Genomic DNA, 24548 nt, shown 5'->3' with positions numbered 1-24548 from the left:
CAAGGAGAGGGGAAAATGACAGAAAAAGGAAGAGCGACAGAGGCAGCAGAGGTCACAGAGAGAGGAGGGGAAAATGATAAACAGCTCAAAAAAAAAAAAAAAAGTTTGGACCTCAAAGGAAATGAAAAATGCTTTGAAAACTAAACCAAAACAGCCAAAGTAGCTGCAGTCTGGAGTGAGCACACTGTACCTTCTCAGCATTGGAACGGATGCACTTGACAAAATAAGGCTCAGACTGGCCCAGAGTCTCCATTAGCTTATTGAGAGAGGCCTACAGAGTGAGACACAGAAACAAGACGTCAAATTCACAAAATAATCTGATTGTAACAAGCTAAGGCACGCTGCTTTTGATGCTCCACAGTTGTTTGACAGACGGTAGACAAAGTCAGGTGGCTCTGTCAGCCGCGAGTAACTGTTGGTCCATCTGTGAGTAAAACTCTTTGCTGCAAGATGAAAGTCAATGCCTGCGATCATAAATACCAGCAATATGTCAACGTAAGCATGTGGTTCTGCAGAAGAAAGAAAACTGTGTGTGTGTGTGTGTGTGTGTGTGTGTGTATAAACACATGCACATGTGTGGCAGCATGTGTGTGTGAAAATATAGTGGCAGCAGGAATGCAGTCTCCTCCCCCTCCATGGGAGATTAAAGCAATCAGTGCAGCATAGGATGTGGGAAGTGAAGTCATCCACACACTGGGGCCGGGGCTGCCTGCCAGAGGGGCCTCAGCACTCATCCCTGCCTCCAACAGCCACAGCACACAGTTCACGTTCAAAGAAATCAGGGAGAAAACAGAAGTTTTTGGTTGTTGAGCTGGAGAGTGTGACCGGCTGCCAATCAGCTTTTATCAGACGTTTGTGACCTAAAGAAATTATTATGAATGTTAACAATCTTTTATAGGGAAATCCTCTGCTGACAGGTGCTAAAACAAAGAGCAGAGCACCTACAGTGTTTTCAGTAATTTAAATGGTAGGAATGAGCTTATTTCTGGTTCGAGGCGTCTACAGTTAACTGTTTTAAATATGAGTGAAGAAATTCAAAGGGTGTGTCAGTAACTGAGACAAGGCAAACTACCAGCTTCTCAGCAAATCAAAGTATTTTTTACAAGACATTTATTATTTTTTTATAAATTCTCAGACATGATATCATACATTTAAGACTTTTGGGTGGGTGTGTGAACTACGTAATAGACTTCACACGCATTGTGGACAAATACAGGATCAGCCAGAAGACAGTTAAGGCCGTTGGCAGGCGGAGAGATGGAGGGATGTTTCCACCCACAGCCAGTTGTAAAGGACACACCTTGTTTTTATCATATTCACAGCTGGAGGGGGATTCCTACGTCCAGCTCAGGAGAATCGTGTTATTTTTATGGTGAGATGACAAATCATGGAGCTCTGCAGTGCGCTGCTTGCTCTGTGTGTGTGTGTGTGTGTGTGTGTGTGTGTGTGTGTGTGTGTTTTCCGACCTGGAACTGTGCGCTGATACTGGGTGGTTTCTTCTTCTTGTGGAGGTGCAGCAGTGACTTGGTGATGCGGTCGTGAAGCGTCAGGTTGCTGAGGTACTTCAGTGACTTCACGTTCAGTAAATGCTGCAGAGGTGAAGTCAGAGTCAGTTGATAAGGTTGATAATGTGACATAACATTACAATCTGCACCTTCTGTTAAGATAATTAAAGAAATCCTGCACTGTACCTTCGGAAGAACTGGCTTAGACTTGTAGTTTTTGTTCCTCCTGTTTATAAAACACAAAAACAGGAAAGTTAGCAGCTCATTCGAATCTGTTTTGAGCACAAAGCAACAAAAGGTCATTAAAGCATTGAAATAATTCCAGAAATTCTTCCCAAGTGGGTCATATCCCTGTGAAAATAGTGGAACTTTATTCACCCCTGTGGGGAAATTCTCTTTTCACTTGCTCTCCTCCAAAAGGAGGTCAGAGGTCAGGGTCAGCTACAGAACAGCACCCTTGAAGCTGGTAGGTATGTAGCGATCACTGAAGGACACTTCAGCAGGGCAGATGTTTGCTTACACTGAGTTTGAACTCGGTCTTTCAGATTTAAGGGTGTCTCCAGGCCACTAGGCCACACTGCTGACCAAAATAACAAATACCAGTGGAATAATAGATGCTAGAAGCAGTAAATAGTGGTTTTATTAGAAAATAAAACACCACAATCAGGGTTAAATGTTACAACCAATGTAGCTGCCTGTTGTTACTCACATGAGGATGTCGTGGGCTCTCTCTAGGAGTTTGCTGCTGGCTGAGTTCACAAAGATGCCGTCTTCGTCTGTAGTGGAGCTGCTGGACGATAAGCGGCTGTGTCGGCCCACACGTCCGTTCCAGCCGAGGCCCGGAGAACCCCTTATGGACAAAACACACACACACAGACCAACAGAGGTGATTCATTTAGGAAAATCCAAACTTTATACTTAATCTAGGAAATTTTACATTACAAGAAGACAGAAGAAGAAAGAAAATGTATCCTCCTTCACTTGTAAATTCAACATAGAATTCAGTCTTTCAGTCTTTTCATTTAAGTTTACACTTTATCAAGCTGCTCTATGTCAAGCTTGGAGTTGCAGTTACAATCATACCCTATACCCTATATAATGTTTTTTTCACAGTTCTCATATTGTTTCTTGATAATAATAATTACTAATAATTTGAATTAGTTCAACCACTGAGTGTCTTTACTTTCCCTCATTTGTTAACAGGCATTTTTCACAGTAATTACCAAAGATCTGTTGGGATTGCAAGAGTTTGTGAAATTCCTCAGTTACGTTAACTGTTTGACAATCATGTTTTATGAATGTGTGTCTCAGACATAACATCAAATACGTTATACTAACAGCTCAATACTCTGGGGCAAAGCTGTGGGGAGAGGGCTCTGGCACTTTTAACATCTTGGTGAATATGTTGACTTGATCTGATGTAGCTTAGCTTCAGAGAAGTGTACATTCCCTCAAACAGTGTCCTGTGTTTTGTATCTGTAAAAGGGATATTTCTTCCCAGGAGGAATGTCACCAGCAGGGGCAGCAGTTTCTATGTTATTTCCATGAGAGTGGAATTAATCTCAAACTGAATTAGACACGGTTTACTGAAGCCTCAAAGGCTTTAAACCTCTGGCCTCCAGGTGAAACCCAACCACCTGTCCAGAACTACAACAAAAACACGGACGTCAGGTCATGGTTAAAACCATTAACCAATCTGACCTATTGTAGCCCAGAGGAGAGGAGAAAAAGCAACTGAAGTACAGAGTGAAAAGCAAGAAATGAAAGATTTTCAGTGTCAGAAACTGAGAACAGCTGTGGCAGCAGCAATTTATTATTGATTCAGCTCTTCAAATACATTGGAGCTCTTGCCAATATCAGCATTTATAGGTTTACAAGAATCTCTTCTGATGAGTAACAAAGCTCCACATGTGACACAGAGTCTACAGTATCAAGATGTGCTTGGTACCTCACACTGTGTTATTGAAGGGGGTTGAATCATTCCAGGAGAAAACAAGGTGGGACATGAAAGTGTGGAGAAGTTTTAAATGGCTGGTGAAAATGAGAGTCAATAAAAATCCAGAGCAGCAGGTGAGAAGGTTGTGGTGCAGGTCCAGCTGTTTGGGTTGAAAGTGATATTCCACTGCTGAAATACATAAATATGTGTTTTGTTGTTGTTGTTTTTAAATTAGCTTGATAAATAAATGGAGCTTATGTTCTTTCCATTGTAGTGTTGGCATTAAAAATAAACCACAGCCCTCTCTGTTTGTATTGTGTTCAGCTTCTGTGCATAAGGAGGTCATGTTTTTTTTTTTACACGTTTAAAAGTGCCAAGAGTTAATTTGCTCTGAAACTGTATTTAGCCGTGCTAGCTGCACGCTTCTAAGGATGCTGGTCGTTCCACCACTTTGGTCCACACTGAAATATCTCAGCCATGAATATTTCTCTGCTGAATTTGGTGATTCCCTGACTACTACACAACTACAAGTACAGCCTCACACACAGACTGGCAGTAGTCTTGTTAGCCACAGGAAATTGGAGTCAAATTCCTTGTATGCCTAAACATACTTGGCCAGTGAAACTAATTATGATTTAAAATAATAGTGAAACCATAGATGTTTAACTTTTGCTTAATCCTGCCATAATTTTCTTTTTTGGTCACATATCGAAACACTGTATTGAATATGAAATTGATGTGGGCGCAGATGTTTAAAAAAAAACAACAAAAAACCACACACGTAGGTGTGACTGGTCTACTATTTTTTTTATCTCTACATAATAAAACAAAATAAATGGTAACAATAATAATAATAAAATATAGCTGTGTTAGAGACCCGGAGGATGCTTCTCCACAATCCTGATCACAGTCTGGGGCACATTTCCACAGTCCCAGAGGAGCAGGACAGATACATATGATTTGTGCCACCAGTAAGCATTAAATTACAATATTATAAATTACAGCAGAAGATCCACAAAGCTTTGGTATGTGAGAGTAAGTCAAAGTCTTTGGATTTATATTTATCTCTGGGTTTATACTCCATCCTTATATAATCTTATGACCAGTGTTTAAGGTTTTATTGTGTATAACTAAATCAAAACATTTCTGATGCTGCAATATGCACTAAAGAATAAGCACAACCTTTCTGTTTGCATCTGGTCTACCATATAAAGGAGAATTTCTCCCCAGTTGATCATCGATCTCAGTTAATGGTGACGGTACAATATGCCTTTTGTAGTGACTGTTTTTCTCAAAGTGTCCCATAAAGCATTGCACTGTCCGCTGCTCTGTCCAGCTGACACGCACCCTGCAGGGGCTGAATATTTATCGTTCCCCGGGCACTCCCCTCCAATGCATAGCTCTGACTTTACATCACAGAGGAAGCAGCTGCGCAGACCTTGGTGCTCTTTTAGTATGTGGAGGATGAGTGTGTGTGAGTGAGGGAAAGAGACAGAGAGGGAGGGCAGAGGTTGCAAATCACATTAAGAGGGGATTTTAACAGCCCCTGACTGAGCTCTTGTGTAACAAAAACTGTCTTGTGCGAGTTGCTGTGTGCTACCAGTTGTGGTTGCGGGCTGCTAATCTCACGGTCCACAGCTAATTAGAGGAGGTGGTGGACCGGGGTCTCAGTGGGGTGTCATGGGAGCAACGCTCGGGGTCAGAGCACAATCATCACTCTCTTTTTTTAAAGGAATGTCCCGTCTGTCTCAATGCTCAGAGGTGAATCTCAGCACATGATGATTAAACTGTAGATTACCTAAAGTATGACAGTGCATCTGTAAGTCAGGTATTAAAGGGTTCATTGACTATGACGATGACTATTTCCAGATGTCTTTGGACTATAATACATAGTTTACAGGACACTATGGAGGCGTAGGGTTGAAGACTTGTCAGCGTCCCTGGTTTAAGTGTGACAGGGGATCTTTGTTGAACGTCTCTCTCTCCCTCCACTCGTTTCCTCTTATACTGTCGACTCACTAATAAAGGCACAAAATGCCTAAAAAAAACAAATAAACAAACAAGAAGTTCATTCTACCCAGCACTGCTCACTTATATCATCTATTCCTTTTTTTTTGTCCAATAAAAGCAACACAAAAACGTCATTAATCCAAAGAAAGAAAAAGAAAAAGATAAAACAAACCAACATAAATATGAGTAAATAATAAATGACCTTTCATATTATGTTTATTAATGTGCTTATGATCATATTCAGCTTGGATCTGAAAGATGTTGGAAGAAACTTTCATATAAATACATAAATAAATAAATACATATACAGGTGATGAACAAAACAACATAATTAACTTAGTTTTTTCATCTGATCTTATAATACTCCTGCAAATCCTGCCTTTATTAAGCTTGTAAAAACATGGTAACTTCACTAGGCCTGTAGATTGTGGTGTTGTGTTAGACCGCATTACATTGTCAGGTGTGCCAACACAGTTGTCCTCATGTGACACGTGTACAGGAGCTCACGCGTGTCCAGCCCCGGCACATCTGTAGTATTTTATGAATGCAGGCACCGGGATGAGCCGGCTTTGAGCTGTGTACATGATTTCTTCAGACGTGTCCAAAAGTGAGCAGAAGCTTTACAAAGAGTTCGGGACGCAGCGTTCAGCGCTGACTCTTACCGTGGTGACTTCTCAATGATGGTGTTGCTTCCCTGAAGGTCTGACAGCGGCGTACGAGGACTCTTCCTGGTCACACCTGATCACGAACAGACAGGTTGGTATCACGTGAAAGAACACAAGACCGCACACTCTCTCACACACATACACACAAAACAAACACACTCACCCACAAACCCCTTCCAAGCAAAAACACACCTCTGAAACTACATGACACTCCAGTGTTATTACAGTGAGTGTTATGTGCCTTTTTATTGGAAATATAATCTACAGCAGGTGATTTAATATTGAAACAAAGATCTGTGAGGTTAATAGTGAGTTGCTCTTGTTAATACTGAATTATGGGAGATGATATTGAAGAGTTACTCAGTTTAGTTTGGACTTGATGAGTTATTAAAAATACTAATATTCAAACTACATTTTGTCTTATAATCAATAATCTATCAGTAGCCATTTAGGTGAAACTAAAGAGAATTTAGCAAAGTAAAACTCTGAGCACAAAGTGTTTAATTCATTGCTACAGTGTGATGGCTGGGTTTCCTACAGCTGCTAAGGCAAAGTGATATAATTCACACACCAGTTCCCTCTGAACCTACAGCCAATAAATCACAGAGAGGAGAAATCAGAGACATCTACAGTGTGTTAGCCGACTTATAAAGACTGAACAGTGTACCGTCGTCACTTTCATCACTTTGAACAACATTTTCACTCTCATCTGGAGCTGCAGGGTGGCACACAACAAAAAGACACAAACACATTTGAGTGTGATGAAATGATTGTAGAGGAAAAGTGACCTTTGAAAGAAGTGTGTGAGGCCAGCTGCATGTCCTGCACCACGTGTAAAGCTGCCTGTGAGCAGGTTAGTGATGATAATGTACACATCTGTGTCCCCAACTATGTCATTCATATACCTCCCCCCTCAGTCTTCTTATCACCATCACCAGCCTGTGTGGTATTAGTGACAGGAGAAGGTGGTGGTGATTTTAGAAGTGTGCGCTGTGGTGGACAAGCAATTATACCCACTGCCCAAAAAGACAGGACTGGACATGAAAGCGTAGCAGTGTGCTATGACTGACAAAAGAACAGTGAGGGACACTTCGGGGTGTTACTGTCCTGTTTCCTCAGACCACAGTTAGCTGATAAAGCAATACAACCATGCATTTCTCTGCTTAGCCTTTTACTAGCACAGTGTTAGAGACAGAATGGCTGAAGCATGCTAGTGAACAACATGCAAGACAAGACTGAGAACGAATGCATGCAGGTGCATAAGAGAGGGGGAAGAGGGGGAAACCAGAGGGAGCGGAGACCAACAAGTATCTAGTCTAATGGCAGAAAATATGATCTGTAAATCAAATAAAACTGTATCCTCTTAAAGTTTGGACATTCTTATGATTTTGATCTATTTTGTCTTGACTTTGGCTTCAGTGAAGTTGATGATGTTGGTCAGCCTCGTCCCTACGGCTTCCCCAAGTCATGGTCTAACAGGAAAGTCGGAGGGGTTATTTTTGTATTGGCAGCCTTACTGTACTTCTCCTCTTTGCATCTCTGCAGGATCTCTAAGCTTCTCTGATGCACAGGGTGCTGCAGAAAGCTAAAACTATCCACACTTTTCAAAACTGCACATGGAGCAGCGTCATCATGCCCTTGGAGAAGCAAAACAAAAGAAAAAACAGAGAAAAGAGAGAAAAAATACACAAGTAAAAAGAGAAGGGGGAAACAGAGAGAGGGAGAGAGAGAGAGAGAGAGAGAGAAAGAGAGAGAGAGAGAAATGACAGATTAGACAGCGAAGAAGAAGAGATCAAGAGATGCACTCATCTACTGAAGAGATACCTGTGTAAGACTTCTGGAGAGAAGATGATTGACATTCAAAACTGCAGTAGGATGTTTGTCATTGCACTTCTGTGTGTAGGTGTTCGCCCCCCAAAGGCACTTCCATACAATGTCTTCTAAAGGTCTCTGTGTAAACTGATTCTACTCCTCATCTTAGACAGGGTGAGGGTATTTAAAGGTGTTTATTTACAACTAATCATAATCATTTATAAAAAATGAAATTAAAGACCTGGCTACAAATCATCACAGCTGTCATTGTGCAGACATCCTTTAGAAGACATGTGACAGTTTCCCTTGGGTGACACCGATATCTTTAGAGTGCAGGTGGAAGGATGTCTAAGAGATATATAGGTATAAGCAAAGTATACAAGATTTCTAACGAAAAGAAAAATCTATTTTAAACATCTAAATGTAAAACTTCATGTGTAGGAAAGTTCAAGAGGGTGCAGAGCGCAAGTCTGATTCATACGACGGCAGTGCTGAAAGAACATCTGATGGTAACATCTACTGCATATCAAGAACAGCAAGAGTCAAATCTAGGGGAGAAGGAGGCATTCATATAAAGCCAAAGCTGAAAGAGACAAAGAGCGACAGCTACTGTAAATACATAGCAGCACTACCAGCACTATGCACACATACTACAGAACAGGAACTACTGAAACACAACATATGGCGCAGGTAAAGAAAACTACGATGAACAAAGAGGACAAAATTGTAACTGCGTGGCATGTGAGCATACAGTACTGTACATGGCAGGAAAACGAAAAAAAAAAAAACCCCAAAAAAACCTGTTTGTAATTTCATGCAGTTCACTGGCTGAGCAGAACTTATTTGTTTTTCATTCATGCTTATAAGCCATGTATGTCCAAGCTGCTTCAAATGTGGCAGCCACCTTCTGTCTGCTGACAGCCAATAAACTGCAAGCATCAAAAATATATTAAGAGGAGATGAAGAATCAAATACCCATCATACCCTTCTGAGTTCACTGCTTCTCTTGCTACACTAAAATGTATCTGTAATGCTCACATGCCATTCAGTGAATTCAGCATCATTTGCCTCTCTGTGGATTCTTTGGTGCTTTTTTTAAGCAGCCTGAGATTTACACAAACTGCAGAGAGCACAGATTTTTATCATTCTGAATATTTAATCTAATATAATCGATCACTGAAAATAGTGCAGCTGCAAAATGCTGTAAATTCACAATAGAAACACCAGTAGTTGCCTTGATACAAGAAAAAACACAGATATTTGTAGATAACAAATACATTATTTAAACTCTCCTTTATTTTCTAAGTTCAGATAAGATTTCTAACTGTAGCTCCTCCATCTGTCTCTTTATACAACATCACTGCTATAATGTGTATGTTAGTAAAATTTGAGAGCTCACCAGTCTTCTTCTGCGTGTGTCTCTTCCCAGCCTCTCTGAAAGCCACCAGGGCTCTGAAGTAGGCTCGGAGAACCGCCCAGCGGAAAGTGGCAGAGGGGTCGATGCCGATCAGCCCACAGATGAAGGCGTTCTTGCTGCTCTTCAGTAAAGCTACGATGTCTGGGCGCATGTGGTCCGTGTTCTTCTCCCTGAAATCCTGGTGTGAGATACACAATAGTATTCAATGGCATTATTTGCTTATTTGTTTATTGTATTGGATCTGTTCTAATCTATTTTAAAAGAGAGGTGTAACAGGGGCAGATATTACCCTGTCGTCTGTATAATACTAGTGAGTGATGATGTGATCTTGTTGTAACCCTGGATGATCAGGTGGGATGATAATGATCTTATTTTATTCTGTTGCAAATGCTTAATGAATCACGAGGACTAGGAAGGTTGTAGGATGCTCCCTTTTAAAAATATTTTTCTTTATCACCTTTAGAAAGCGTAAAACATTTCAATACCAAACTGGCGTTTCAACAGGTAGAGTTTGAATTTTAAAGGTCGTATTAATCAGGGAAGGTGGACTGAAGCAGCTGAGAATATAATGACTGAATGTGTATTTACTTGTTTAGATGTAAAAATAGATTATGTAACAAAACCTGTTGATATATTAAATTCCACATCATTTCAACATAAAATTCTACCTCAATAAAGACATCACATTGTTTTAATGTCAATACTATAATAACATTTACTCTTTACTTAATTTACTGTATTATACATATATTATGATACTACACCTATAGAGGAGCATGTGGTATTTATACAAATTCCATTTCTTATCCATATGAGTTATTGCATCATTGGTCAATATTAGTTTTTATGTAATTTATTTTAAATATTTAAAACACATTTAGAAGTAACAATCATTAGTTAATGTCATGTTAATGTAACATGACGTCCAACAAAATCTAAGGTAATTTTAAACAGGTTTTACTACACTCCTCTGGTATCTGACTTACAGCTCTCATGGCTGAAAACAGAAGTGGGTAGAAAGAGGTGACAGTGCAAATGTGATAAAACAGCGTTTGTCTAGAGCTTCATGTAGAAAACAACAGGCATAAGTGTTTTGATGCACATCAGACACTGTCAGCTACACAAGCAAACCGCTCACAGCCCATAGAAAACGAATAAGAACACAAACTAGGCTTCACCACGCGCTGCCTTTAACTGTCGCTGAGGCAAATAAGGCTAAAGTTACCTCAGTTTGGACAAGCTAACGTTCTGTAGCTCAGTTAAACAGCAACACTTCATGTACCAGCAACCAAACAGTTTGCATCACAAACGTGCGGTCCTGCATCTGCTGCAGGTGTGGGTGTGTCTGAGTTTTTAATCTGTTCGATGTGAACCTATGTGTGGAAGTGAAGATCACACTGACCTTGACACCGTACTTGACTTTGCCAGCATAGTGTCGGATGATGAAGGCGGGCTCCATGACAGCAGGGAACTCGATGTAGCTGTTCCCCTCATGCTGCCGCTTGAACTTATCCAACAAAGTCTGGTTGGTGGCCTGAGGGAAACTGAAGTAAACAGACAGAAAGGTTTGATTTGAAGAAGAATGGGATTTAATAAGGACCTCTGCCAAGAAATCACAATGTTGATGGACTTGTTTAAAGTTGTCAACCACGTCATGAATACTGCAGAATAAATCACACAACATCCAAACAGAACATAATGAATTAAAGATGTCACTTTTCCACTAGTCTCCAATCCAGTCACAACAACAGTTACTACAGCAGTACTTATAGTGGCCCACTGGAGATGAGGCAGGTTAACATCATCTGATCTGTTGAGGATGATCATTTTCAGCTCAGATTTCCCTTCTGTCCTTTAATAGCAATTCTTCAGAGAATCAACAGCTTACAGGAAGAGACGAGGGGAAGAATGGGACACCAGGGGTTTTGGAGCGGGGTGAAATCTGAGCTATGAAAACAACACAGCCAAAGACTCAGAGCTGTCCAGCTTTTCCAAGTGGGAGGAATTTGATTCAGTGTCCAAATGGAGAAGAGGGGGAAATAAAGAAGGAAAGATTGTTAAAAAAAATAGTCACAGTGCAGTCGTGAACCTGAAAGGTTTAAATCTTCTCTGCTAGTTAAGAGGGTTTTACATTACAGGCAACTCCATTTAATGGATGGTACTATAATTTCATAGCATTATATGAGCAGAAATACATATAAGCAAAATTACATTATATGAGCAGACATTTAACATTCAATTCAATTGTATTTATTGTTTGAAATGCAACACTGATCCCATAATGTACAGGGACAGTCACAGTCAAAATCTTCCCATAGAGCTTTGCAGTTATTAACATATTTCAGGCAGGACATCTGCACACAAGAACAGGAAAAAAATCACACAAATGTATAACATTTCATCCCTGATTGCCTGCTCTACCTCTGGGTTTGAATAAAGTTTCTAAATTTGTGAAGCCCCCATAATAGATTATCCATGCGTCTCCTCTAAGACACGTTAGCATTTCCCTTCATGGTGAGAGTTTTCTTAAAAGAAAACTTCATGGCCCCCCTGCCGTAACAGGTTTGGCAGGCCTCTGTTAAAAGGCCCATGATCTTATCTGGGATGACCTGATTGTTATTATACATGCTTGATATTTTCATTAGATGAGCAGCGGATCAAATTGATTTGTCACTCGCCTACGTCAAGACAGAAATAAGATCAGGTAGCGGGAGCTTTATGACTGTAAATGTGAAACCAACGAAGAGGTGATATAAACACAGAAACAATGTTTTATTTGTTGTATTTACAGCACGTGTGCATCACTCCCTGTACGCTCCAGTGATCACACAGTTGTATCTTAAGTCACTTTCATTGATTTTTGGCCACTAAGACCTCCAACACAAACTGACAGACACATGCCTGACATACTGTCACTTTATGAGTTCAGTAAAATAGTCAATTCATAAATATATATGCATTTAGGGTGTTGTTTCAGGCCACATGACAAATGACAATATGCATTCTCACATTATCTCTATCTTGGCCTTTAGGTGCTTGATATTTCTCTTTCTTCACCAGCTTGCCACTTGGTCTCTCTGCCATTTGGTGCTGTGCTATGATACTAAAGCAACTGAGTCTAAAGAGGCTAAAGAGCAGCAGGAGTTGGGTGACAATAAACTCTGTAGCTTCATCACAATGTATGACATGAAACAAAGGTCCCCAGGTAGAAACAAACCAGTTTTCCTTAAACCTTACAGAGGAAAGAAATGACCCAGCCTAACAGGCTAGAAGACCTACTTGCACTCTTCATCCAGTAGGTGGAACAGCGCTGTGGGCTTCTTGCTGATCAGGTTGATGCAGCCTGTGTTGTCGATGTAGTCGATGTTTCGCCAGCTGATGCCCTCTGCCCTGTATTCCTCCTGCAGGGGAACATAATGCAAACAGAGAGCTCAGTGTTGGTGCTACTGTCCTCGCACTGTAATCTGATGGAGGAACTGTAGACTTTTTCTCTGTGTGTGTCATGTTGCACTGAAGTGACTATGTCACAACTCTTACTATATAAAAACAATATTATTTCATCACATTTATATATAACATTTTAAAATATATAGTGGTGTTGTACTTTTATGCTTTGAAGCCGGTGGAAAACAGATGATTTAAAGTAAAATTCAGTTTCAAATTCAGAAGGCAAACAGTGCACGTGGCATCAAAGACAATATCTGTTGGCACCCGTAAGAATATTAATCATTGACATGCCATCGAGAACAGACAACCAATCCTGTGTGGGTCAGGCTGGTTTAAATTTTACAATCAAAGCAGCAGTGTTGTTTGTACACATGCTTTCATGTTGGCAGATCTTTCTGGGCCTCTTGGTGGTTTAATAATGAGAGAAGCATTAAGTGCATTTATCATTGTTCTTCCCCATATATGTTATTTTCCTGTGTTCCTGGGAAAGAGATTTAACCAATAAAGACCTAAATCCAGGGGAGGTTTAATAAAAATCACAGGAATCTCCTTTTCTTTTGTCTCTTCTCTTCTTACCCTGAAGTCAGAAGGCTGAAGAAAAAAAAAATCTAGTTAATTACTTCTGCTTATGCCACTTGTGTGCTGAAGACAATAAACTTCACAGGGAAGAATATTTTGAAAGAGAAGATGACCCCCTTCCTCTGTGTTTGGTAAAAATAAAATAAAATCATTAAGTGCTGATATGAGCAAAGTTTTGCTTGCTGTGATTAAATAGAACAAATTTCCTTCTGGTCATTCTTGTAGAAGAATGTTTGACATTTCATGAACATTACAGCAGCGTGAGAGCATTAGTCTGTAACATGTTCTTTTTCCTCATCAGTGATTTGTTGTTGGTGCTGAGGTTTCTCCATGCAAACAATCCCACTGATTCCATTCAACTCCATTATCAACAAAATCCTTATCTAAATGTTTTTATGTAAACACATTCTTTAACATCAGCTGTTACTCCCCTGTTAAAAAGCACTGCTGGTTCATCCTCTTGTTGCAAAATCAGAAAGAAGACATGATTTATTTTTTTGCTTAGAGTTTTACAAGACAGCGACAGTGTTTAGTCTGTCAAAAAAAATAACCCTTCATCCTTCATCCTTCACATCTACTCAGACATTTAAAGCAGCAAAAAGTGCCAATTACAGGGTGACTGTAAATGCCAACTTGTAGAGCAACAGCAGCATAAGAAGAAAAGAACCATAATCAGCAAAATTACTTAGTAATGTCAATTACATTAGTCACCATAAGCTACGCAAGTGAGGCTGCAGCAGCAAAAAACCTCGGTGCTGTACCAAGAAAATTACCATCAATTCAGATTTGACAAAAGTAAGCTCTTTACCAAAAGCTATTTCTTAGAAATATTGAAATGTATGCATTTTGTATTTTTTCCTGAGGAAATTTGAGGATATATCCCTTGCCAGAAATCCCACACATTGTTTGATATTCTGCTGTCTTCAATGGGATTTTCCTTTTAGAAAACATACAGTACGTTAAAGAAGAATATTACAAGCTACAACCAGAGGTATTAGTTACTTTCTGTTGTTCAGTGGCACCAGTTTTCTTCTGTGATCTTTCTGTTTAATGTCTGACTGCAAAGCAACTTTACTTCAATATAATAATTAAGTTGAAGCTGTACAACACATCTGTCTTTTCATCCTTTCCTTATATCAACATCTCAGACAGGACAGTTGTCTTCAACTGAGTAACTTCATAAGTTGTCTGTCAGATGGCTGCTGACTCACCTCTTTGGTAAACACTGCACTGTGGTTTGTGGCAGCGTTATACTGGCTCGCATTATACTGCACATGATACTGTATCCACCCCCTCAAAATGCCTTTAAATCATCTTCCTATAACTGCAGTGATTCAATCAAGAAACAAGTCTCCAAGTCTCTCCATCATCAGCTCCTCTGAAGATTGATTTCATGTTTTTTTTTTCTTATTGTTGTAATGTTTCTGTTAATAATGTCTTATTAATAATAATATATCATAAACATAGCCCACTCCTGTTACTGCTGCTTTACATGGTGCCTCTGTCTGTCATCACAATAAAGTGACTCATTGGTCAACAATTGAATGGAAACACACTGTAAGTAACTGTAGATCAGGGGGCGAAGCTGGCTTCAGCAGAAATATGAACCCTGCCAGCTCTTGGTCAGTCTATCCTTGTTGAATATTTTTCAGAGGCTTTCAGGCCTCAGTCTTCTACATGGATTTTTCCGCACACAACTAAAGCTTTGCTGTACTCGGCCGTTTCCTCTGACGAAGACGTTGGTAGAGTTTTTAATCAACTGATGTAAAATAAATTTGTTCTGTCAACAAAGTTTGAAAGATTAACAATTAAAGATTAAATTACATTTTTTAATGTAAAAGAAATATGTGGATTGTATTCTGTCACTGACTTGATAAAGTCCAAGATGACTGTGAAAACATGTGGCTTAAAAACTGCATTGGCAGTTTGATCCATGGAAACATTAGAAATCAATAGGAGAATTCATTCACTGATCATTTCACAGCTCTGCTCACATGCAGAGTAACTGGGCGCTGCGTGTCAGGGTTGGATTAGTATATGTGGCTACTGTAAAGCTGAGAACACACATGACAAAACTCATGTAAAAGTCAGTCACTGGAATAATCATGCACCTGTAAACCAACAGTGTCAGGCCTGAGGTGGCTGTCAAAGTGAAGCTCAGTTCAGTCGAGTTCAGCTGAAGATCACTAGTGTGGCTTTTGCCTTTAGCAGCAGCAGCTCCAGTTTTACAACTGTGTGCTGCTGCATGCAAACAGTGATTCACCCGTCACGGAGTGGATGGACATTAGCTTTGTCATTATCTGAGCAAGAAAAAACACTCAATGACAATACATCTGCACACAAGAACAGAAGAAAAATCATACAAGTGTATAATATTTCACCCCTGATCCCTCGCTCTACCTCTGGGTTTGAATAAAGTTTTTTAATTTGTGAAGCCCCCATGTTCAAGCCCTAACCGAGTGTTAAGTTACTCTTTGATAAATGGGGAGTGGATGACATCAAGATAAAATCTGGAGGATCAGGGAAATCCAAAAGGACTGCTGGGAAAGTGGTCATGTATCAAAAAAAAAAAAAAAAACGCGGATGCAAACTCATCCTGAAGTTCTACATCATCGGTTTGAAACAGGAAAAAGATGATGCAACACAGGCTTTGCATTTAAAGAGAACATCTTCGTTTAAGGCTGGATCTATTATGACCTGGGTTAGTGCAACAACCAGTAGCACAGGAAGTGCTGTGGGATTCTGTTAAGTCTCAACAAATACTGGAAGCTGAAGTCTCAGTCAGTGGGAAAAAAAAAAAGAAAAGAAGTAGGATATTACATGATTGTGATCCCAAACATACCTTAAAATCAGCCATGAACTCCATAAAGATACTAAAGATGAAGGTTTTTGTCATGGCCTTTACTGGCCCTAGACTTTATTATTGAAATATTTAGTCTGATCTCAAACATGTTTTATATGTGAAACTATTCTCCACTATCCACCACTACTATCCAAGCACGAGGATGGGTGACAGAAATGTGTCACAAGAATAAAAAGCCTTAACCTTTGCACACTGGACATTTATAGTTTCTATCAAAGTATAAACATGCATCTGTGGAAAAAGTTTGCGTGCATCTCATTTTCACGACTGTTCCCTGCAGAGGTTGCATTAAAACATTCATACTTGACCACTTAGTTGCTTTATGAAGCTTTGAAACTGTAATTCTTAGGTTACTGGTTGAATAAGTCATCAGCTCATATAAAGAACATCTTGGTCACATCTTAATATGGGAGATCTGACAAGTCCTTAAAGGGGCCATTAGTTGCTGCTGAATGCGGTTTCTTGTCGGGAACAGGTGGTGGTGGTGGTTGTTTCTTTACATACAAGACAAGTGGTATAGTACGCCCTCTCAGCTGAGGCTAGCTGGTTAGCATGCTAACTTCAGTAGAAGAAAATACACAATATAGACGAGAGTTAACATTGGTGTTGCTTTCCAGCCCTGGGGAAGCTCTTGGCGACTGCAGGAATGAAGTCTGATGCTGTAAACACAACGTTATCTCTAGACTGGTAAGTCAACAGCTGTTCATGCTAACATTGTAGCAATAGCAAAACTTATACTTATACTTATACTAATAGCTCCTTTCATCTACAGCGCAATAATTAAGAATTTAATTTAGCTTAACCTACAAGGCAGAGAAGTCTTTGAAGTCTCATTCCATGACATTTACAGTGGAAGTCTTAACATATTTATGACATGAAAGTAAGACATGGTTTGTGAACCAATGAACAGGAATGACTGAGGACACAGACCTTCATGTCTCGGTGTAAGTCACTAACTGCATGGAAGCTTTCAAACAGCTCCAGCCCTTAAAACATGTCAGGACAGGCAGCTGATTCAGTCAAACCCAAGGTAAACACAATATTTAACTTAACAGGCAAAAATTTACAGATCATGACTTTCCAAAGCCCTTTGAAGTTAATCAGCTCACTTAAGAGAACATACATCCAGAGTCGGGGTGGTCACAGCCGGGTGAGTTGAGTCATACGGCTGTCAGGTTCTCAGCAAACCATCTTGCATAATGTGCTTAAGAATTTCTTCATTGTTTCTGTGGCATTGTAATGTATGTGCTCTGTGCAGTGTGATAAGGATGAGGGATTTCCTTGGAAATGGTCACATGCAAAAGAAGTTGAGATCTACAGTATGTTAAAATAATAGTTGCAATAATAGAGTAGCTCAGAGGTTTAGCTCTCGCTCAAAGCCTTAAATAAAGAGGCTGTTCCTAATGATCACAGGCCTGTAAAAGAATATTTACTGAAGAGGCATCTTACCTGTTCAAGCTTGAAGATGTGCTGGTTGAAGTAGTGCTGGAGACGTTCATTGGCAAAGTTGATGCAGAATTGTTCAAAGCTGTTGTTCTCGTAGTCTTCAAAACCAAAAATGTCGAGCACTCCGATGGACAAGATCTGAGGAAGAGCACACCAAACACAACGCCACAGAATTAAACCCTTCATCTCAAAATGCTGCTCATCCATGTTGGAAATTCACTCATCAGTATTTCAAAATCTAAGAAATCTTAAAACTTACTGAGTAAAGGAAAAAAGGTTTCCAAACAAGATGTCATATGTAATACTAAAACTGATTAAACTAACCGTTATTTTTTGACAATATACCTCACACATAGGATTTCTTGTTTAAAATCATTCTACCATCCTACCTTGGTGGTGTCCTCTAGGTCCTTGATGTTGAGCAGAGCGTGGTTGATCCTGAAGACAATCCAGTCAAAAAGAGCGCTGTACAGGGACTTTGCCATGGAGTCTCGCACTGTATTAGCCTGAACGTAGACACATACAGTTTCTATTTAATACAGCCAGACAATGTCATCACGCAAAAAATGGATCTACCGCATCGCTCAAATTCTGGGGAACTGAAAGAATTTATCCTTCCCAGGGAGGAGGAGATATCTATTCTGGATATAAACACTAAACACAGTTGAACCACACTCAATGATGAAGTAAACCTTTTATGTTACATTTTATCTATGTCCCAACAATAATCATACAGTGTCCTTTTATGATTTAATGATGTCACTGTTCATTCTGGTTATGAGTAATATGGGGTTGTGTTGTTTCCCAATGTAGCACTTTCCTTCTTCAATGACTGCTGTCATGACATTGGCCCACAGACTGATTAGCTCCCACCCCTGTTGACCAAGAAGGAGGAGGCTCTTTCATTTTTGATTCTGAAGAAGACGCACTACACATTGAAACGTCGTTTTGCACCTGATCAATAAACTGCTGAAGTGAATTGTGTTCTCAACTATTTCATTTGGGTTCAGTCGTCCTGAAGCGGCCCCGTCAAACCATCTGTATCCTGTCCTGCTCTGAGAGCACCAACCTCCATTAGAGGAGGCTCTGAAGCACAAGACACTGCTTTTGCCAGCATCTATTTAGTTTTACTCTCATTGGTAATATTTCAGATCACAACATTAAATAGATTAGGGAGAGTAAGACTGCTTCTATGTACAGTATTATAAAAGAGGCAGCACACAACAGTAGGTTGAGGTTTTATCTAATGTGGTTTGAACACAAGCGAGTGAATATGTTCTCTCCACGGCCTGAAAAAGCCAGATCCAGTTCTAAAGAAAATGTACAGCAAAGTGTTGTTATATAACTTCCTTTTATTGTATTTTTACCAATCTAATCTGCATTTTACTCTGTTTTCTTGCTATATATAATAACTATATTAACTTTATCATAGCTTTTGTACAGCACAGGTAGACATTATTCCTCACTCACCCCCACTCCAAGCTCAGTGTCCCATATGTCTGTATTACACATTAGAGCTTGGCCTTGAATGCCTAATGTTGTAATATGCACTTTTGCACAGCCTTTAAAAAACAGTGACTGGAAAAAATAGATTTATACCAAGACATGTGTCAGACAAGACTGGCCTAGTATGAAAACCATTATTCAAAAAGTGAGTCAGGATGTACAGACAGTTGTATTTCTACTTTGCAAGCAACCATTTGACCTTCACAGTTTGACCTGAGAATAAATCACATCCTTTCTGTCCTGTCAGCTGCCTCTCTTGATGGAAAACTTAAATAGTATACCCTAAAATGTAAAAAGCAGATCAAGCAAAAAGAGAGCCAGCTGTACTGTACTACCCAACATGGACATTCTCTACTGAAACTTTGGCACAGAAGGCAATGTTGCAGACATGCTGGCAGACTGCACAGTGCCACAGCGGGCCGTCCCTGGGCCATTATTAATGTCATTATCCGGCCTAACACTCATCAGGTTGAGTCATGAGATCTGCCAATCCGATCTAGTGTGGCACAGACAGTGTGAGCTGCCAGGTTCTGATGGATGAGGCTGCAGAAAGTAAGCATTTCAGTCATGGCCTCATGGAAATATTAGTTTTAACCGGCTAAACATAGACTGTATAAACTAAATATGCAGCCTGTGAGGTTGTGCTGCTGTGAAGACCATCATATTCAGATAACAAACATTAAATACTGGGAAGACCTAGAAATGGTCTTTCATCACATTAGCTACCATCACATTCATAAACTTTATGTTGCCTAGTACTTAAAATCGGAGGTAGACTGAGAAAGAAGAGTGTGCTTAATCAGTGGTGTGTGTTCTTTCATAACCTCAGAGATTATTTGACAAAAGCTTCCTTGTCAAATTATTGAGAAAAACTTTCTAATTCCCATATCCGCTGGAAAGATTTGACCTTGCAGCAGCAAAGTTGAGCCACGGTCTTCAGAAAACAAAACAAACCATAGAGTTGCTACTCAAAGTTAAAATTCCTTTGTTTCTAAATAATTAACCAGGATATTTTTAGCCACATCAGACCAAATATGCCTTCCATGAATCAGGACAGATATTATTTTGAACTCCACACATACTGTGGTCTAATGACTCATAAGCTTTTCATTATTAAGAGGAAGTTGGACTTAAAACATTGAGAGGGAAATAGTCTCGTAACTGAGCAAATGGAGAAAACTCATTACAGAGACGCTCAGGTTTCCGTGAGGTTTTCAAGTGAGTGATTTCAGTCAACAGGCAATGAGATTGTTGTGACTGTGACTGAGCAATATTTACACAGAGACCACCCACTATGCTACCAAAACAATCCCTGTTTGTTCATATGAAATGGCTCCTAAATATCACACAGGCCGTTATGAGCTTGCTGTCGTTTTGATGGGAACATGTAACACAGCATCATCTTCTGGGAGAGTTTGTGTCAAAATACTGCTCAGACAGTTTGCACTGGAAAATAAGATCATCATTTAACTCAACTCTTTCTATGTGTGTAAGAAAAGATGTCATAGTCTTCATGACATATTTAGACATCATGGAACAGCAGTATGAACATGTATAAAAAAACTACTTCGCTCACACTGACAGGCGTGTTACAGTGCGAGTCCATGTCGTTCGCTCTCCTCTTTCAGATGGGGCTCATCCACAGACCATGACATGCGCTTGTTTTCAGAGCAGGGGTTCCAATAAAAACTTTAGAGGGGCTTGAAATGCCTTCCCTTCCTCTTTAAACAGACTGAAGGACTTTGTGCATGAGTGTTTGTGAGTGTGCGCTGGTGTGACTATGCGCACATGTGTGGCCACACAGAAAGAGAGCAGGAGGAGGTGCATTGCTACTGCACAGTCCTGTAAACACAGCCGGGTCAGACTGGCTAGCCGTGACTATAGTGCCGCTATTGAGTTGGCAAAGTGCCTTTAGTCGCACAACTGAGTCTGAAACTTTGCATTAACTTGAGAAAATGCTCAAACATAGAAAAATCTGCCTGCTCCTACGTGTGGTTTTTACATATGGCTCTATTTGAGTGCCAGTGTTGATCAAACTTCAACATGTACAAATGTACAAATATGTTACAGTTATATTTTGTTTCCTTAAAGGTGAAATGGCTGCATTTATTTACCACTTTACAATTTGCCTCTCAATTATCCATTCATTCACACACTGATGGCAATGAGCTACTATATGAGGTATAAGCCTGACCATCGGGAGCATTCAACATTCGACATACCAAGGACACTTTGATGTATGGACAGGAGGGAATGGGGTTTAAACCACCAACCCTGTAAGGTGATTAGTGGACGACCCGCTCCACCTCCTGAGCCACAGACATTTTCTGAGGTGGTGCTGGAGCTGTTTGAGCACCATCCACAACTAGTTTAATTTCCTCCAGCTGTGAGCAGCTCTTCTTTTTCCACTGTGCTCTGCATTGTGGGACAACAGTGTCCAGCAATGGTACATACAAAAATAAAATAGTTCTTTCCTGTATTGTCTGTATTGACTGTTTGGGGTATACTTTATTTTTGCCATTAGTTCAATATTAACACAAACGTAAATGACATCACATTCACAACCGTGGCCCAACCACTTCAAATCAATGAGAGGGACACTGATTCAAGGTTTGGCAGAAAGCTCTGTGTTCATATAGACACCCATCACTCAGAGTAAGAAGAGGTTGATGGAGAAACCGGGTTTTCACTTGACTTTAATGACTTTAATGCTGGAAAACAACTGTAGTCTCACCTCAGCAAGTTTGTAGGGAACAATCAGCTTCTCTCCCACAGTAACTGTCTTCCGTGTTGTCAGAGCTTCAAACAGCATCTCCTCTTTGACCTAGAGATGGCAGTAAATAAGTTATGAGTTTCACTTGTTTAAGAGAAACCTGACATTTCCTTTCCAAGCTGCCTTTTATTTTTGACAGTGGTTCAATAATTGAATACGGGGCTGAAAGAGTGCTTTTAAAAATATCTATATTATCAGTGTGTGAGAAACATCTTCCCCTCATCAGTCTGCATTTTTCTCACAAGTTAAGTCAGAATGACGAGATGTGATAATTCAGCACAAACACACAAAAATGACAGTTAATATGTGAAGAGTCTGCTTACTAAAAAAGCTAATGGTTGACAAACAATAATTATCTAACTTAACCAACATTACAAGGGTAATAACCAAATATCTGCAGTATAATGAAAACATTAGGGCCCATGTGTATTTTTTAATGCCTACAGGCACTAAAGGAAATTTAAATTGACCAAACCTTTTGTTGTACTTCATGTTAAGTTGGAATTTGCATGACTTGCATGTGTGCATGACATAATGGATAGTGGATAACAAAAAAATCTAAATGGAGTAAAAGCATTTGACCCTGCCAACATTTACAAAAGGTCCCCATATTTAAACTATGGTACCAATAACAACTCATTTATGCCATATTTTGTGATTGTGAAATTGTGGAAAGTATAGTTTTTGTTGTTTTATTTTGTATTGTTTGGCAATACAAACGCAATCAGAGCAGACACGTCAAATAGACTTTGACTTTTTTTATTTTTACTTTATCCAAGCAAACATTCAGACCATATGCAGCAAAATAACTCCCAGTAACATGGCTTTTCTGTACCTCCAGCAGTTCTGAGACGACAGGAAGCTCCTCTGGGTTACAGATGTCTATCGAGTCGTCCCTGTAGGTTTTCCTCTTGTAGCAGATGTTGCCCAGGTGAAGGATAGCCGACAGCAGGGAGAAGATCCTGCCCAACAGTTTAGGAAAAGTTTAAGAGACATCACACTGGAAACATACTGTGGGTTAGGGTTAGTCGATCTGTAGCTGCACTTACTCTCAATTTATGGAACCCTTTGATTTTATTTGTACAGATCTGATTGAAATAATGATAAAAATGAAATTCACATTACACAGGCAGTGAGGATGACTTGAAACTGTGGCAGACAACAGGGTCATTGGGCACAGTATAAAACATGGGGAGTAAGCACAGAATGTGAGTGTGATACAGTGAGTGATAACGGCTAAATGCTTTTTAACTTGACAGAGTGAAATGCATGCAAGTATAAATGGATAATTATAGCACAGACAAATTAACCATCTGTCACCAGATGTCTTCATGTGACTGCTGTTGTATTGTGAGAAACACTGTTTTCTTATTTGTGAAACAAAACCGCCACTGGGACCATTTATGTTTATCTTATCACACACTCATTGCAGTTGCGTGTGTGTGTCACTCACTGTTTCCGAGTGGCAGGAAGAAAGCCCACCATCTCCATGGCCAGCTGAAGCCTCTCAAAGTCATGCTTCAGGTCCTCTCCTTCAACAGTGAAGCAGTCCTGTAAAAAAAAGCAGTAAGCGGGTGTTGTCAGGCTAACAGCAGCTGTTACGACACAGCGGCCTGGAAGCCAAAAGAGCTAATGACAAGTCACTATGAAGTTTAGAAAGACTTACTAAAGACTGTTGACATACACAGTGCCCAAATGTTGTTAATGTTTACAGAGTGTCTAGCACGGATACTTAAAATAGTTTCTTAGTTTACTTTGCTGCTGAAACAAAAAAAAAAACGGCAGAGTGGCCTGAAACAGACAAATTGAATGACTCATACTAAAGTAAGCTATCATTAAGAAGCTTGGGGGTCAAACAAAAGGCCAACACTCCAGTCTGATGTGCAGAGCGGTGTGTGCAGAGCCTGCTCGTGCACTGGAAAACCGAGTCTGGCTTCCCCTTAAAAACTATCCCGCAGAAATTTGGCGAGTTGGCAGAAGAGCTGAGAAGAGCAGTGGTCTAAGGGCTCGCTGTGTTTGAGAGACGGGTAAATCAAACGTGCAGAGGGGGGACACAGGAGGAGTTGATACAATAACAGTGATGTGTGCAGACAGGCGTTAAGTTTTTACATGATACACGTAATACATGTGAAGTGCAGGCATTCAGCCTCACACACACTCAAATACACACACTAAATAGCCTGTGGACAGCTTGTTCTTAAACCCAGTTTAATAGCTGTAATGAGGCAGAGAAAAAAACTTTGGCACATCCCTGGTCTCCGTTGGTATTAGAAATCCTCTGTTCTTTTAATTTTACTAAAAAAGTAAAGCATCACACTTAAAAAAAATATCCCATTACAAGTAAAGGTTCTGAATTTAGACTTTTACTCAGGTAGAAATCTGGATTTATCATCAGCATAACAACATTAAGTATGTAAATGTACTGACTTGGAAGAAAGACTAATGTTGTAGCTGGATGAGGTGGAACTAATTTCAACTTTATATACTACTGTGCAGTTTAATCTATAATAATGTATCACATGTTTTGTATGTAAATCATGAACCTGTAAGACAGTGTACAGTATGGAGTAGAGTAAAAATACAATAGTA

The 24548-nt window shown here is 39.8% G+C and overlaps 1 protein-coding gene across 5 annotated transcripts in view; it reads right to left on the bottom strand.

Annotated features, from left to right (window-relative positions):
• myo9aa (myosin IXAa) overlaps positions 1 to 24548 on the bottom strand; it is a 105004-nt gene that overhangs the window by 18296 nt on the left and 62160 nt on the right. For 4 of the 5 annotated variants that reach the window (XM_071489208.1, XM_071489212.1, XM_071489209.1 and 1 more), the window contains 14 exons: positions 23413 to 23510; positions 22795 to 22921; positions 21921 to 22010; positions 18070 to 18186; positions 17684 to 17818; positions 12625 to 12746; positions 10748 to 10889; positions 9328 to 9523; positions 7634 to 7753; positions 6114 to 6189; positions 2215 to 2355; positions 1692 to 1731; positions 1467 to 1589; positions 191 to 271 (listed from right to left, as the gene is read on the bottom strand). In XM_071489208.1, the coding sequence (XP_071345309.1) occupies positions 191 to 271; positions 1467 to 1589; positions 1692 to 1731; positions 2215 to 2355; positions 6114 to 6189; positions 7634 to 7753; positions 9328 to 9523; positions 10748 to 10889; positions 12625 to 12746; positions 17684 to 17818; positions 18070 to 18186; positions 21921 to 22010; positions 22795 to 22921; positions 23413 to 23510 (1608 nt within the window). The remainder of the gene's footprint in view (positions 1 to 190; positions 272 to 1466; positions 1590 to 1691; positions 1732 to 2214; positions 2356 to 6113; positions 6190 to 7633; positions 7754 to 9327; positions 9524 to 10747; positions 10890 to 12624; positions 12747 to 17683; positions 17819 to 18069; positions 18187 to 21920; positions 22011 to 22794; positions 22922 to 23412; positions 23511 to 24548) is intronic. The other variant, XM_071489211.1, reaches the window with a different exon arrangement.

Source organism: Trachinotus anak, unplaced genomic scaffold (genome assembly GCF_046630095.1).
Source record: "Trachinotus anak isolate AG129_WGS33_773 ecotype Australia unplaced genomic scaffold, CSIRO_AGI_Tana_v1 ptg000011l, whole genome shotgun sequence".
NCBI lineage: Eukaryota > Metazoa > Chordata > Actinopteri > Carangiformes > Carangidae > Trachinotus > Trachinotus anak.
Note: the sequence above shows the minus strand (reverse complement) of the source record. Positions and strands in the feature narration are given on the sequence as shown.